Consider the following 16,676-nt stretch of genomic DNA (forward strand, 5'->3'; position numbering starts at 1 on the left):
TGAGTAGCTGGAATTACAGGCACACACCACTGCACCCAGCTAATTTTTTTGTATTTTTAGTAGAGTATGGGGTTTCACCATGTAGCCAGGATGGTCTCTATCTGACCTTGTGATCCACCCACCTCAGCCTCCCAAAATGCTGGGATTACAGGCGTGAGCCACCGCACCCGGCCCTGTTTTCTATTTTTCAAACACATTTGACACATTTCTGCTTCACGGCCTTTGCACTGGGTGCTCCCTCCACCTAGACAAATGCTCTTCCCCAGAATATCTACAGCTCTCTCCAAGGCTGCTACAGTGTCATTTCCGCGAGACTTTCTCACTCCCTCCTATTTAATATTGCACTGACCAGGCACGGTGACTCTCACCTGTAATCCCAGCACTTTGGGAGGCCAGGGCGGGCAGATCACCTGAGGTCGGGAGTTCGAGACCAATCTGACCAACATGGACCAATCTGACCAATCTGACCCATCTCTTCTACAAAATACAAAAGTAGCCGGGCGTGGTGGCACATGCTACTAATCCCAGCTACTGGGGAGGCTGAGGCAGGAGAATCACTTGAACCTGGGAGGCGGAGGTTGCAGTAAGCCTGGGCAACAAGAGCAAAATTCCATCCCAAAAATAAATAAATAAATAAAATAAAATTGTACCCTTCACCCCTGGAATTCCCCTTTTATGTTTCCTGTTTTTTCTCCATAAAATGTATGCGCCTCTAATAAGCTGTGTCCTTTGTCCTTCGTCTCTCTTCTCACTGAAGCGTAAGCTCCGGAGCAGCTTCCTTGGCATGAGTAGTATTCAGGACATAGTTGTTGGGAAGGTTACATGGGGGGCCGAGAGCCTGGGGCTGTCAGCAGGACCTGTGTGGAGCGTGCATTTGATGGAGAAGAGCCCAGCCGCTGTAATAATCTGGGAAGGGGACGATGAGGTCTTTGGCAGGGCCATGGGCCAGGGACCAAGAATGCTTCCAGGAGGGGGAGTGAATCTGAAATGGTGCCCCTTGCGTGCCACCCACAGACGAGTACCGGAAGCGAGAGTGTCGAGACCACCTCAAAGTAAACCTGAAGTTTCTGACCAGTGGGAGAAGCGCCGTGGCTGAGTCTGTGAGCCAGCAGGTCTGTTGAGGGGACGGGCGATGGGGAGGAACCTAGGAGATGAGAGCCGAGGCTATTCCCCTAGGGCATGGCAGTCTCAACCCTGAGCGTGGGGTGGCAGGCTGGGCCCGCCCTGCGCTGCGTCGCCCTCCCCCGTGACCTGCGCGGGCCTCCTCCGCTCTTGAAATGATGGGCTCTCGCTCCCGCACCCTCAGATTTTGCGCCAGAACCGAGGCCGCAAGGCCTGCGACCGGCCTGTGGCCAAGACCAAGAAGAAGAAGGCCGAGGGTACCGTGTTCACTGAGGAAGACTTCCAGAAGTTCCAGCAGGAATACTTCGGCAGCTAGGCTCCCTGGGAGGCACGGTGGAAGGGCGCTCAGGCCCCTCAGCCTCCGACTCCTCTGCTGGCCCCAGGACCTGGCCGTGCTGCGCACGCGTGGCCAGCAGATGGCGACGCAGGACCAGCCTGGCTCGAGGAAGCCGCGGAGCTGGAGCCGCGTGGAGGCTGGAATGGAGCTGGCGGGCCGGAAGTCCTGGGGCGGATTGACACACAGACCGGAGCTGGCTTCTGCAGGCGTGGGAAGAGGATCTGCACTTGCCGGAAAGGAACGTAACTGTTTTGTTTGCTTTTGCCCAAGTGGGGACTCTGGGCTCTTTGCCGTGAAACAAGGCTATTTCCTGGGTCCTTGGGGATGACACCTCCAGGAGTAGGAAGGCTTGTGTGTTGCTTCCAAGTTGTAATAAATGTGAACACAAGAGCTATGTGTGTTGCTGACCCACTTCACAGGACGTCTTCCATCTCCCGTGGCACCAAAGCGCCACCCTGTCTTCCCCCATCTCCCAGCGTGTTTCTGAGCTCCGGGTCACAAGTCCTCCGGTCCAGTCCCAGCAGGCATGCGTCAGAAGGCTGTTCACCCACCTCTGCTGCCCTACACCAGGCGAGCCTCCCTCCTCTGGGGGCGGCCACCACAGCTGAGAAGGTGACTTAAGGCAAAAATGGCTGCTGGAAGCAATTCTGGTGTAGGTGGCCAGGCCCGGCAGTGGAAGTGGTGCTGCTTCAGCCCATACCTGGAGAGTATGGAGTTTGCCTTGAGCAGAATGTTTCACCAGGTGGGGCCAAATGCCTGCCATGGTGGGGAGGGGACAGTAAAGGGGACTTCAGGAGGTAACCTGAAGAAAAGGTTTCACACTCAGGTGTGTGCCTGAGCTGAAGGATGGAGGCAGGCAGGACCCTTCCAGCAGGCATGGGGTGTGAACAAGAGGTGGAAGACAGAACAGGAGGTGGAAGACAGAACAGGAGGTGGAAGACAGACAAGCTGAATGACTGTGAGTGAACACCAGAGGTGGGACCAGAGAAGGAGAGGTGAGAAGTCAGAGCCCAGCCCAGGAGTCCTTTCATCAGTGGAGCTGCCAGGGGGCATCAGGGGAAGGGACCTGGGAAGCCTTCAGGCTGCTCCCTTTGTCTCCTGAGCTCTCACCTCTCTCCCTAGCCTAAGGGCTCCTTTGGTGTAGTGGTTCCCTGTTGCTGCTGGTAGAGGGCACGGCTGGGTCCCCTGAGGCCAGGCCTGTTGGAAGTGACGCTTTGGCTCCCTGGGTTCCCTGATGTCACTGCCTTGGGGCCTGTTATTTGTAAGAGCGTTTGCTCCCCCACTGCCCTGGGTGGTCTGTTCCTGGTCTTTAACCAGTGTTCCATCATAAATAAGGACATGAGGGGCCACACATCTTTCTAGGGCAGAGCTGGAGTTGGGTCCTGTCTCCAGGTGGCCTCCATCAGCAAGAGGAGCGGGGAAGTGTGCTGTGACCCAGACCTTAAGAGACTGGGCCTCTTCCTGCCTGCTGGGCTGTCAGGACCCCACTGAGCAGAGAAACTCGGACATCCTTGGAGACTCATGCCTGTCGTCTTTTAAGCAGTTTAACAAGAAGCCAACTCAGCCTCTAGTGCCTGGAAGAATAGGCTGACCATAGGCCCAGGGCACCTTTCTAACGAGAACACGCCCCCTGTTACATAATCGCCCAGATGTTCTTCCTGCTTCCTCCCTAGGTTGAGTGCAGAGTGACAGGCACTGCCCCAGGAGGAGGATGGGAGCTGGGGTACTGCTGCTTTGCCACTTGTGAGCTTCCCAACAAATCTTACATTTATGTCAAGTAGCACTATTGGGTGTCCATGCTCCCTCTGGGTGACAGTCATTTGTGTTCACCCCTGGGACTCTGGTCCAGTGGGTCAAGGACAGGACAGAGGAGTCTGTCTTTTAACTATCACTCTGAGCAGTTCTGGTGCAGGTGGCTGGAAGGCCGCAGGGAGCTGGGGCAGCACTGGAGGAGAGAGGGTGTGTCCGCATGGGGGGCTGGGGAGGTACTGACCGTGATGGCCAGGACCTGGTGACCAACAGGGCCCAAATAAGAGGGCACTGAGGCCAGGCGTAGTGGCTCACACTTTTTTTTTTTTTTTTTTTTTTTAAAGATGGGGTTTTACCATGATGGCCAGGCTGGTCTTGAACTCCTGGCCTCAGGTAATTCACCCACCTCGGCCTCCCAAAGTGCTGGGATTACAGGCGTGAGCCACTGTGCCTGGCCGGCTCACACTTGTTATCCCAGCACTGTGGGAGGCTGAGGCAGGTGGATCACCTGAGGTCGGGAGCTCAAGACCAGCCTGGCCAACATGGTGAAACCCTGTCTCTACAAAAAAATACAAAAATTGAGGCCAGGCATGGTGGCTCATGCCTTGTAATCCCAGCACTTTGGGAGGCCGAGGTGGGCAGATCACTTGACCAACATGGAGAAACTCCATCTCTACTAAAAATACAAAATTAGCTGGGCGTGGTGGCACATGCCTGTAATGCCAGCTACTTGGGAGGATGAGGCAGGAGAACCGCTTGAACCGAGGAGGCGGAGGTTGCCGCGAGCCAAGATCACGCCACTGCACTCCAGCCTGGGTAACAAGAGAGAAACTCCATCTCAAAAAACACAAATTAGCCAGAAGTGGTGGTGTGCACTTGTGGTCCCATTTGCTTGTGGGAAGAGGGCTGGGGTGGGAAGATCACTGGAGCCTGGGAGGCAGAGGCTGCAGTGAGCCAAGATGGCGTTATTGCACCTCAGCCTGGGTGACAGAGCAAGACCCTGTCTCCAAGAAGATAAAAGAGGACACTGAGTTGACACTTCAACCCAGGGCTAACAGGACAGAGCAGGAAGCCTTACCCAGTCTCGACATCGTGGAGGGGTGGGAAAGCAACTGGAAACATTTGCATCACAGGTGGTTTGGGGAAGCAGGGTTTGAGGAACCCACACCATGACCCAGGGGAGGGCCCCAGCTGTGGCTTCCTGTGTGCTCTATACAGTGGGATAGGCTGCTCAGCCCCCACACTCTGGCCGCCTTTGCTACTGGAGGAGTTGGCCAAGGGCGCCAGGCAGGAGTGGGCCCGGACTGCACCGTGGGACTCCGCTGGGGCCCAGCTGCAGGCTCAGAGCTTAGCCTGGGCCCAGCCTTCCCGCACAGGCAGTGGGACTGTGGCACTCAGTGTGTGCAGTGTTCTTTCCCTGCCTGGCTGACTTTCATGGGGTGCTCTTCCCATTCTCTAGGTCCACAACTCTCCCCACCCTTCAAAGCCCAGCTGGGAGGCCCTGTTCTTTCTCCTGAAGCTGCCACTTTCTCCTTGGTCTAAGCGTCTACCTTCTGTCCCCCAACTAGGCTGAGAGCCCCCACCCCCCCTCACAGGGCACCTGGGCAAGGGTGTTCGGCACTTGGGTGGTGTCACTGCAGGGACTTTTGATTTTTTTTTTTTTTTTTTTTTTTTTGAGACAGTCTTGCTCTGTCACCGAGGCTGGAGTGCAGTGGTATACTCTCAGCTCACTGCAGCCTCCACCTCCCAGGTTCAAGCTATTCTCCTGCCCCAACCTCCCGAGCAGCTGGGACTGCAGGCGTGCGCCACCATGCCCAGCTAATTTTTGTATTTTCAGTAGAGAAGGGTTTCACCATATTGGCCAGGCTAGTCTTGAACTCCTGACCTCGTGATTCACCCACCTCAGCCTCCCAAACTGCTGACATTACAGGCGTGAGTCACAACACCTGGCCAGGGACTTATTTCTACCTGACCTCTTTGAAATAAAAATCATGCTCCTCCTCTGGTTTTCCCCATCTCAGGAAATGGGCCCTCCTTTGTCTTGCTGTGGGGGTCCCCTCACACCCACATTCTGGCCGCCTCTCCTTGCCAATCCCAGCCCAGTCCCCTGCGGGCTGACCCCTGTGGCTGAGTACCCGTCTTAAGGAGCATGCCCAGATGCCCACGCCCAACCCACCTGCTGTGTCACATCTTTCTTCTTTTTAGGGTCCCTCTGTCTCCTTTATCAGAAGCAAAGCTGCATGAGGGCAGGGTTTGTTTTGTTTGTTTGAGATGATGTCTTGCTCTGTCGCCGGGCTGTAGTGCAGTGGCACAATCTCGGCTCACTGCAAGGGTTGTTTATCTACTTGGCTCACAGGAATAGTTGTAGAAAAGATGAAGGTCGGCCGGGCGCGGTGGCTCAAGCCTGTAATCCCAGCACTTTGGGAGGCAGAGGCGGGTGGATCACGAGGTCAAGAGATCGAGACCATCCTGGTCAACACGGTGAAACCCCGTCTCTACTAAAAATACAAAAAATTAGCTGGGCATGGTGGTGCGTGCCTGTAATCCCAGCTACTCGGGAGGCTGAGGCAGGAGAATTGCCTGAACCCAGGAGGCGGAGGTCGCAGTGAGCCGAGATCGCGCCATTGCACTCCAACCTGGGTAACATGAGTGAAACTCCGTCTCAAAAAAAAAAAGAAAAGATGAAAGTCGTTCTCTGCTCTCCACAAGCTGCAGCCTTGTCCTTGACACAAAGCAGGAGAAAATGCTGAGAGCTGACCACTCCTGCCTATGAGGCCCCTTCCTATCCCCTGGGTCCCTGGTCACTGGATAAAGCCCAGCTCCACCTCTGACCTGGTCAGCCAAGGCTGGGCTAGCCAAGGCCCGGCAGGGGCCACAAGTTGCCACATGCAGGGTGGTGGCCGGACATCAGCCCCATCCCTGCCCCCTCTTCCTATACCCCTGTTGTGCGGGGCTTTCTGGAACAGACACCTGCCCAGCCAAATCCAGCGGTGTGTCCAGGTTGCTATCACTGCCTGTACCAGCTGCTACTGGGCCAGTGTGTACCCCCAGGCCAGGCTTCCCAAGGGTGCCTAAATCTGGGTCTCAGCTGCATCAGCAAGAGGGGAAGAGTCATAAGACCCTCCTCAGCCTCTCAGGAGGACTCTGAGCTCATCACTGGAAGGCACCTAGAGCCCCAGAGCTCTTTGAACATGTTAGCTACAGTCATTTTTGCTATTTCCCAGGCACTGCTGTAGTCCTGGAAATACAGGAATGAACAAGACAGCAAAATATCTGCTGCCATAGAGTGAGATTATATTGTAGTTAGGGAATGGAAGAAAGTGGATCTGTATACAGATAATGGAGAAAAAAATTACGAAAAAAATACAACGGGGCAAAGGATAGTTTGGGACATGAGCAAGGTCACTTTGGAAGACTCCTGCAGTAGCATCAGACTGCACAGGGTGGGAGGCAGCCCAGGGAAACTCTCAGGCAGGGGGAGCAGCAAGTGCAAGGCTCCGAGGCAGAACCCACCTTAAGACAGATGGAGAAAAGCCTGGAGCACAGTGAGGTGAGGAGGTGAGGTCAGGGAGGAAGGCAAAGCCATTGTGGCCTGAGCTGGTGCCTTCTGGCTCTGGGAGGCCTGAGCTGCAGGAGCCTGGGAAGGGCACAGCCCCAGCATCCTGGCTTCACACCACTGGCCTGCACTGCCCTTCTTGGTGCCTCAGTTTCTCATCTGCCAAATGAGGGCCGACCCCCACTGGCACTGGATGACTCTGATATCACATCCTACACCTATTTAGAACCTGGATGTGGATGGAAGCCCATGGCCTTTGGAGAATTCTAGAATCTCGGCAGGAAAGACCTCTCAGAGCACCAGGTCCAAGACCCATGTGTGATGCCCACTCCCACTGGTGCGTCAAGCAACTTCTCCGCAACGATTTGCATGCATGCCATCCACAGCTGGCTCTCAGGTGACGGTCTATGCTGGCCATGTGGGCCCCACCATGCTGGTCGTTACAGGCCATTTGTTTCCAGCTCAACAGGCAAAATGAAGAGCCCAGACTGGAGATGGAGTCCTGGGTTCAAATCCCAGCTCTACCTCTTTGCTCAAAATCCTTCTGGGTGAGCCGGGCGCTGTGGCTCACACCTGTAATCCCAGCACTTTGGGAGGTGATCACCTGAGGTCAGGAGTTCAAGACTAGCCTGGCCAACATGACAAAACCCTATCCCCAGTAAAAATATGAAAATTAGCTGGGCGTGGTGGTAAGCGTCTATAATCTCTGCTACTCAGGAGGCTAAGGCATCAGAATCACTTGAACCTGGGAGGCAGGGGTTGCAGTGAGCAAGTGTGGTGTCTGCCCCATTGGATTTCTGCAGGGACTGGATTAAGGGACACGCGTGCTGTGCTGTTACAGCAGTGGCTGGGCTGCACTCACCCTCACTATCCTCCCAGACATTCCCCGGCACACCTGGTCTACACCACCTTCCACAGAAGGAAAACTCTGATACCCAAAGACACAAAATGCCAGACCTGCCCAGGCTGGGCTGATCCTTGCATTCAAGCATTTATCCGCAACCGAAGACAAAAGGAATCGCCTTCCACCCACGGGGAAGTCTGAAACTGCAGCCAGGCTGCATGGCTTCTAAGTGCTGCTCCATCCTAACATGACCCGAGGACATCAGGTCTTCTAGTTTAGGTAGCAACAGGCACAACAGCTTTCACTGTCTGTCACCTTTGTGCCCAGCTCTAGCCAGAACCTGTGCAGAATGTCAGTTTTCACACCCTGGTAAGGAGAAACGAGGCCCATCTCCAGCCCGTGTCCTGCTTCAGCAATTCCCAAAAGGAGCTGTTTCTCAGATGCTTCTGCAGAACTGTTTAGGTTATAAGTGAAACCTAATCCTATGTGCTTATCTCAAGGACTGTGCGACCTTACCCAGGGCTTTATGTGACAGATGTCGGCATGAAGGCCTCGAACACACAGGTGAAGAACTAGGCTGTTCCTCCCTTTGAACCTCCTCCCTACCTAACCAGACTCAGCTCTGGCCAAAAGACCCAGCTTGCACAACCGGCTCTAGACTCCCATCAAAGTCATCAGCCACTATGGTCTACACCTTAAGGATAAGCAAATCCCACCTTGGATACAAATCTTGCTTTACACTGCCCTCCTCCCCCAGATTTCACAGGGATAGTAAAGACCAGCATGGGGTGGGTGGTTGCGGTTTCACTTGGTTACTGCGCCAAAAAAATACACACATCTAAGTATTCACTACAAAATAATTTATTCGAACACACAGCTACAGCGAGACTCGTTATGTACAAGCACCTTGCGCTCCTGACTACCCTCAACTAGGGGACCCTTTTCTTCCCCCTTGCCTTGCGGACCTCTTCTATCAAATCTTTCAGGTATTGGATCTCCTTGGCCAGGGAATCTGCCCTCTCTTTTAGAGCCTCATTCTTCTTTTCCAGCTCCTTGCACTCACCAGTGAGGGCCTCCTGCTCCGCCCTCTTCTTCTGGCGGTACCTAGTGGCTGCTGTCTTGTTTTGCTCCATTTTTTTCAGTTTCTTATCCAGTTTCTCACCCTTTACTTTTGCTGCTACCATTTTCTCTCCAGGAGGGTCGTAAGGTTTGGGGCGGGCAGAGTCACAGAGGACACCTGGAGATGGGAGGCTCCTATTTGGGGAGCCCCTAGCAGAGGGGCTATGCTGGGGAGAGCCCAGATAGGACTCTGGGCTCATACAGATGCCACTATCATTATCTGAGGGGGCGTCTTCCTCCTTTATGCACTGCGGGATCATGGCAATGTAAGCAGTGGAATCTGGCTTCCTATCTCCTTCAGAGATATCCACTTCACTGCCCAGCTCTAAACTAAAGGAATGATCTGGAGTGGTGGAGAGGACCCCTGGGGATAGGGGAAGAGGTTGCAAGAAGGTGAAAGGGGCAACCTGGTCGGGTTTTGTTAAACTTTCTGGGAGATGGCCAATTGGGTTCACCGCCTGGGGGGGCTCCTTATTAGTCTCCTGGACTAGGGGGGCAAAGAGATCACACGTGTCGTCCAACGTGGCCAAAAGCTCATCTGTCATGGTTTCCAGGTCACCTACACGCAACAGGGCATCAAAGTCAAACTCGTTCAGATCCATTTTCTCCAACATCCAATCTGTCCCGGAGAAAGCATCCTCTGCAAAAGATATGAGTGATGGCCTCAGTGAGTCAGACACAAGGTAGCAAGCCCCTAACCCCACATCCCACCCGGACGATGTAGCTGGTGACAGCCTACTCACCCTTGCCGTTGTTGGGGGCACTGACCAACCCATCCACAGCCAGCCATTCGGAGGAGCCCGCCTTAGCCTTGTCGCTGGAGAACCCATGAGGTTTGAAATGCTTGGCCACCTCCAGGTAGTCATCTAAGAGACCTAGGCTTTCCTCAGCCCCCAAACCCGACTGGTCGAAGGGGGACATCAAGTCCCCCTCCAACACCTCGCTGCTCAGGAAGCTCATCTCGGTCATGTTGCGGTGCTTTGCTGGAATCGAGGAATGTGCTTAATTCGAAGGTGTCTTTGTCGCTTACAGCAACGCTGCTGCTGAATGCCGTGAGAAGCCTGAATAAGAATCAGAAGCCAAGTCCCATTAGAGGTTAGCTGATCTGAGAATTTCATCTTTCTACTTAAGAGGCGGGACGGCTAAACCGGCCATCTAGAGACTAACAGGGCAGATGTATCTTCCCCCCCGGCCCCCCCGCGCGCGCTTCCAGCTCAGGTTCCACAAAATGGACGATCACGGAGGCCCGGCCATTCCTTCACCGGCCAAGAGGAAGGCGGTCCGTCTCCGCGTCCAAATACGGCCTGGGAGGCCACGCCCCGCCCACCGCCCGCCCGTGACTCACGCTTGCGGCGCCGCCCTGCGGCCGCCATCTTGGCTTCTGCCACGTTTCGTGGGTGGGACATTTGAGACCCTCAGGACCCTTGGGGAGACGTCTCGGGGTACGAGAGCGGTGGGACCCCTGGGGAAGCAGTCCCGGCATCTAGCTGCGCTTTCCCGGTACCGGGCACGCGAGCGTCTCGGAAGCACCCAAGCAGAGACTACGCGTCCTTGGCGCTCGTAAAATCGCTTCCCCTTTGGCGGCACCGTCCCGGCCCCATGCCGCGCCCCGCCTGCCCAAAACCCTCCCCGACCCAGGGAGCACTGCTGGCTCGCCCGCCCCGGTACTCACGCCATGGCTTAAGCCGCTGGGGGGTGCCGCTGCAGAGCCTGGTGCTACTGCCGCCGCTGCAAAGGCCAACGCTGCCGCAGGCACTGCTGCCCCTAATACGCCATGGTGGCCTTAGACCCTGCAAGCGGGGAGGAGGGAAGGCGCGCACGTGCGAAACGAACTACATTTAGGAGCCAGTGAAGTAGAAATGGCCGCGGCCGCCGCCAGCCGCCCTTTATAGACTTCGCCTCAGCGGGGACGCAGCACAAGCTTATCCTTCCGCCGCGGCCACGTGACCATCTCCTCCCGCCCGCTAGGTTCCCTCTGACGCCCCCACCACCTATGTCCGGGGCGCAGCTGTGACAAGAAAAGGAGTTTGTTTCTATGGCCTCACGAAAGGAGAGAGGTGCACTACTTTATTAGCTTCTATGATCAAAGAGTCCGTACTTACCTTTGCCGCCAGAGCGCGGAGTGATCTCTCAGACGCGCCTCGCTTCCGGTGTCGGCGCAGTGGGCGGGGAGAGGTGGTTTTCCCACAGGGGGTTTTCATTGTGAAGGCCGAGGCAGCCAGGTTATCGCGCGAGGTGCTGACGTAGAGCGCGCGTCGAGCTCATTGGCCCAGGCGCGGTGAATCATATATACCTCGAGCCCTTATTGGCTCAGGGTCCTAGGTGGGTGGTTGCTGCGAGACGGAGCCCAGGGCTTGCGCGGGAAGGGCCAGGGTTCGGGGTTGTCTGCTCTGTCTCAGCCCCGCCCGCCTGCTGGCCCGCCACAACCGCTCCGACTTCTGCCCCCAGGCGGCCTTAGGGCGGTGCCACCCATAGTGGCCTAAGGCCTGGCCACAGCGGTCGGTCCCGCCGCCCTCAGTGGAGGTCCGCACTAGCGGCCTCGCCGCCGCTCCCAGCCTGCGCGCTCCTTCGGTGCAGGCTGCGCTGATTTCTGGCCTGCGGAAGCGGCGGGGTTACCTGCACCAAGCCTGAGTCTTCCAGAGACCCCATCCATAGCCGACATAGTGCTGTCCCCGGGAGGCTGAAGGGGTCTTAAGAGGGCGCCCCCGGTGGCTCAAGCCTGTAATCCCAGCACTTTGGGAGGCCGAGGCGGGTGGATCACAAGGTCAAGAGATCGAGACCATCCTGGTCAACACGGTGAAACCCCGTCTCTACTAAAAATACAAAAAATTAGCTGGGCATGGTGGCGCGTGCCTGTAATCCCAGCTACTCGGGAGGCTGAGGCAGGAGAATTGCCTGAACCCAGGAGGCGGAGGTTGCGGTGAGCCGAGATCGCGCCATTGCACTCCAGCCTGGGTAACAAGAGCGAAACTCCGTCTCAAAAAAAAAAAAAAAAAGAGGGCGCCCCATCCCCGCCCACCTGCTCGCAAAGGCCGGCTGAGTCTGCATGGCTCCTCCTAAACTCTGGAAAGGAGTCGGGAAGACGCGCCATCCTGTCGCCCAACCTGGGTTTTTACAATTCTCATCCGGCTCAAGTGCAAGGCTGCTATGGAATAGCATCAGAGGGGAACTTCTGGTGGCCTCAGGTTCCGTTCTGTTCCCCTAGGAACAGGATTTTCTTCGCTGCCGTCTCTCTGGGGTAGTTTCGATTCACTCCGGATTCTGAACTCCCCAGCCTAACCTGCTTTTCAGCAGTCACGCTCATGGCCCTGGGAGGAGTGGCGCCTGGGAACCCACGGCCACTTGGCTGGAGGTTGTGCGTTGGGAAGGTGTAGTCTGTTTTAAGAATACAAGAAACCTCACCATAGTCCCTCAGCTCCCTCCAGTCAGGCCCCGCGAAGGTGGAAACCTTCCGCCTTCATTTCACTGAGCCACACAAGTATTTCTATGAGTGCTGTGATATCAAAAAACCGGGGAAGCACTGCTCTAAATAACCACAGGCCATCTGCTGCGATCATTCAACCTCGCCCAAGAAGTCCTTCCTAATGGTAAACGGAGGCCCAAAGGGATGAAGCTTCTTGCTCATAGTCACGCAGCTCCCAGTGGAAGGAGTATGGGGTAGGAGTTGGAAGACATTTTGGGGAGCACACGCAAAAAAATCCTGGCTGGGACATGTTGGCTGACTTATCCTCTCTGAGCCTCAGTTTCTGATGAGTCTCCTTGCCCCATGAAGTGAAATCATACATGTAAAGCACTTAGCACAGCACCTGTTACGTGTAACCAATAACGGTTGCTGTTGCTGCTACCAGACATAGAACTCAGGTTTCCTTACCCTGACCTCTGTCACTATCTTCATCACATCCTCCTGGTGCCTCAGAGGACCCTTCACTATTATTTACTGAGATGAAACCAACAACTTTAAAACAACCAGTATACACAGGCATACTGGATGCTGGAATGAAAGTATGGTTTTTCTTTCTCCTTGGGGAATCATGCGTGTTGAGATACACTGAAGCTGGTTCCAGAGCAATGGCTCCAGCCTGTAGTCCTAGCTACTCAGGCTGAGGTGGGAGGATTGCTTGAGCCCAGAGTTCCAAGCTGCAGTGAGCTGTGATTGTAACACTGGAACTCAGCCTGCGCAACAGAGCAAGACCCTGTCTTAAAAAAAAAAAAAAAAAAAGGAAATTGTCTAGCCTTTTCATGCAAATGCTGTAAGAATCCCTGAGCTATTAATCACATCTTCCAAAGGCAGATCTAGGGAGCCACAGGACATCAAGACATGCCTGCAATCCCAGCACTTTGGGAGGTGGAGGCAGGAGGATTGCCTGAGGTTGAGTGTTCCAGACCAGCCTGGCCAGCATGGTGAAACAGCCGTCTCTACTTAAAAAAAATAATAATACAAAAACTAGCTGAGCGTGGTGGCAGGCACCTGTAATCTCAGCTACTCGGGAAGCTGAAGCAGAATTGCTTGAACCCAGGAGGCAGAGGTTGCAGCAAGCAGAGATCGCTCCTTTGCTCTCCAGCCTGGGCAACACAGTGAGACTCGTCTCAAGGGAAAAAAGCCTACCTCCTGATGGATGATCGTGCAGATGGTTAAGAATTACAGTAACACTGCCCCAGTTTTGACACTGAAAAGGTCGTGGAAGAATGACTCCAGTGGCAGTTTGTCCCATACATTCACTTATAGAGACCTAGCTCAAACACTTCAAAGGTTTCCCCTAGCTGAAAATGGAGACCCAGTACCACTCCCACAGGAAAATGTTTGATCCGCCACACACAAGTCAAAGCTGTTGGAAAGATTTTTATTTTCTTCTTCCCATGCTATGGAAGGACATTGTGTTCCCCAGTTTCATTTCCTCCCTCAGGGAGAAAAAGGACAGCAGGTCTCTGGGTCTCAGGGCTAAGTTGACTCTACCTATATAGACTTAGCCAAGACAGGACGGAAAGACTGGTGACTGATTCCAAATCTACCAGCCAACACATCAACCACCACTGACGGGCAGGCAAGTGACTAGAAGGCAAGTTGTGGACTTGGCCCCAGGAACCAAGAATTTAAAGACTACAGGTGACCAAAATGTCAAGATCACACCTCGTGTGCAGCTGACCACAGACCCCACATCTCTGGTATTTTGGCCACTTACAGTAAGTGAGATCTAAAAGGGATACAGCCTCGAGCCTGGTGCAGAGGTCAGCTGTATCCTAAGTCTCCTATAAGTCTCCTTGGCCTTGAGCTTCAGATAAAAGGGCAGAGTTCTAACAAATCCCAGCCTTAAGTTCTCAGCCAGGTCAGAGTCCCAAGGAATCACCATGGCAGAGAGCTCTGGACATACGCAGTAGTCTCTATTTACAGAAACCCCCTTGGGAACTCTCCTGGGTCATTCAATCCTGAAGCTGATTCCCCTTCAAGACTATTTGAACTCTCAACCTGAGTGGAGTGCAGGGAGCACAGTCAGCAAGTGTGGAATATGGACAGGTGGCCCACCAGGGCCAGGAACCAGGTGACTGAAGGCAGGCCTCTGCGACACTTTTTTCAACTTGAGCTTCAACATTTCTTTCCTTTATTTAAATAAAATTTAAAGTCACAGCCAAGCATGTAAAGAAAAAAGTACTGTCGTCCTGAACTCATTTTTTAGGAAGGGCAACACAGGAGAAGCAAAATAAACTCTGGAATTGATTAGGTTTAAGATGAGTGCATTTTTTAAGTGTTAGGCTAAGTATAAGGTTTGCTAACCTTGATGGCACACACACAAAAATCTCTAGATGGAGAAGTAGAAGAAGATGCTATTACTTCACACAAAAGTAAGAGTTACTGAACAGGAAGGCAAAGTATCAGGGAAAGTTACTCAGCTTTCCCCAAAGATTTAAAAAAGGGGGCAGGTGCAGAATGTTGTTCTCTTCCATCCCAGAATCTGAAAAGCAACTGCGTACGTTCCACATTTTATAAAGAGGAAGATGGCAGCAAAAAGAATGGCTTGCCCAGTCAGGGTCAGCAAACCCACCAGGACCAGGGCTGAGAGTTCCCACTGCTTCTAGTTCTGAGGTCTTCTTAAGAGGTTGTTGCTTGTAAAATGGCAAAGTTATGGTTTTATCAAACAGTTGAAAGAGATGCTGTTTCAGAAAGATGATAAACTCATTTGCTTTCCTAAAATGACAGTTATATTCGACTTATGTAACTTAAGACTCTTTAAAATCTTATTTTTTTGAGTTCTCTTTCCAATTTTTTTTCTCTTTGAAACAGGATCTCGTTCTGTCACCCAGGCTGGTGTGCAGTGACACAATCTTGGCTCACTGCAACCTCCACCTCCCAGGTTTAAGTGATTCTCCTGCCTCAGCCTCCCAAGTAGCTGGGATGACAGGCGCCTGCCACCACACCGGGCTAATTTTTTTCTTTTTAGTAGAGACGGTTTTGCCATGTTGGCCAGGATGGTCTCAAACTCCTGACCTCAAGTGATCCACCCACCTTGGCCTCCCCAAGGTGCTGGGATTACAAGCATGAGCCACTGAGCCCAGCCTCCTTCCAATGTTTTACGTGGTATTTGGTCAGAGATGCCAGCTTGGGAAAACTAAGTTTTTAAAATACTCATGGCAGGGAAACCAAATCATTTATCTCAATGAATAATAATCTATACTTCTGCAATACTCTGTCAGTCCTCTCCTCTCCCTGCCAATGGATACATGATGGGTACACTGGAAGCCTCAAAGTCAGGCTTTACCCCATACCTTCTAAAGCATTCATCCAGGGTGGTACTCAGGCATACAGACTTTTTTAAAAACTGCCCTTTGAGTCTGACCAACAGACAGGATAGAGCTCTCTCAAGGTTCTCAGCTTTATCATTTTTGTTCCCTCTCAATACCTTTATGCAAACGAAATTGAACCACCATTAAGTAATCCTTGTTAAGGGGAAAAGAGGCAAGAAGACCTCTAAATATAGTCAAGGTTAACCCTAGTTCTCAACTTCCTAATCTGTGACAAGAGGGGCAGGAATCTCTACCCTAAATTCAGAGGGGTGCTGAGGTATCAATGCTAAAGAGTCATTTCCTATTCCTATCATTGAGAAGGAATGAGACAGCTGCAGAGAGCTTCACCAGAACCTCACTGATGGAGAGGTAGTAATAGAAAAAAAACAACTTGACAGGAGGAAAACAAATACTAAATGGGCAGATGAGACACAGCATCAGTCTTGCCACAAACAGGGAAAAACACATAACAAAGGGACATGGTGTATTAAACATTCCCCCCACCTGCAGGATCCATTTACCTTGCAAAAAAGACTGCATCTTAGCAGCGGGAAACAAGGAGGAATGGAGGAAGTGCCCACCTCCCTCCCCTATGTCTCATCTGTGTGCTCTCTTCCTTGGTAGCACCGATCTCCCCAGGTGCTGGGTGAGAAATAGGACAAGGGAAAGAGGTCTGCGCATGCTCACCTGCCCTCTGGCCATGCCCGGAGAGCTCAGCAAACACCCCTGTCACGTTCCAGTCACAGATACTGGAGGATGAGGGGCCAGTGCTGGGCCTGTTCCTGCTCTAAGGCCACATCCTAGAAAAGCAGGGTCTGTCTGGGGAGAAAACATGGCCACCAAACGCTGACTAGTGACTGGATTTTCCAGCTGACATTCAGCCTCCTGTCAGCCTCCCTCATCCTCAACTGATGACTAAGGCTGTGTTCCTTCAAGGCCTTGTCCTAACTGGCAATAAAAGGAGAAGGGGTGAAAACCAGCATTCATGAAGAGGTGCTGCCCTGGCAGCCCCATCCTTGTCTGTCCGACTCCTGCAGCCACAGATGAGGAGCACACACGGGGCACACAAACGCTCCATGAGGCCCTTAACCAGCTCTGCTTCCCTACTCTGCACTTTTGCTGACAGCCACCAAGAAATTCAATCTGCAAATAACTTTGCATCCAGTTTATCC

The 16,676-nt window shown here is 53.3% G+C and overlaps 2 protein-coding genes across 2 annotated transcripts in view; one reads left to right on the plus strand and one right to left on the minus strand.

Annotated features, from left to right (window-relative positions):
* RPS19BP1 (ribosomal protein S19 binding protein 1) overlaps positions 1–1,849 on the plus strand; it is a 4,962-nt gene extending 3,113 nt beyond the window's left edge. Inside the window, exons 3-4 of the mRNA XM_017544573.2 lie at positions 1,015–1,112; positions 1,307–1,849. Coding sequence (XP_017400062.1) covers positions 1,015–1,112; positions 1,307–1,438 — 230 coding nt within the window. The 3' untranslated portion in view covers positions 1,439–1,849. The remainder of the gene's footprint in view (positions 1–1,014; positions 1,113–1,306) is intronic.
* Positions 1,850–8,453: 6,604 nt separating this feature from the next.
* On the minus strand, positions 8,454–10,897 carry ATF4 (activating transcription factor 4). Its single transcript, XM_017544571.2, has 3 exons — positions 10,400–10,897; positions 9,471–9,788; positions 8,454–9,367 (listed from the first exon to the last, which is right to left on the minus strand). Exons 2-3 carry the CDS (start codon positions 9,694–9,696, stop codon positions 8,538–8,540), a joined length of 1,056 nt encoding a protein of 351 aa, XP_017400060.1. The 5' UTR covers positions 9,697–9,788; positions 10,400–10,897; the 3' UTR covers positions 8,454–8,537.
* Between the last annotated feature and the right edge of the window lie 5,779 nt (positions 10,898–16,676).

The sequence above is a fragment of the Cebus imitator genome, unplaced genomic scaffold, assembly GCF_001604975.1.
Source record: "Cebus imitator isolate Cc_AM_T3 unplaced genomic scaffold, Cebus_imitator-1.0 Scaffold170, whole genome shotgun sequence".
Taxonomy (NCBI): Eukaryota; Metazoa; Chordata; class Mammalia; order Primates; family Cebidae; genus Cebus; species Cebus imitator.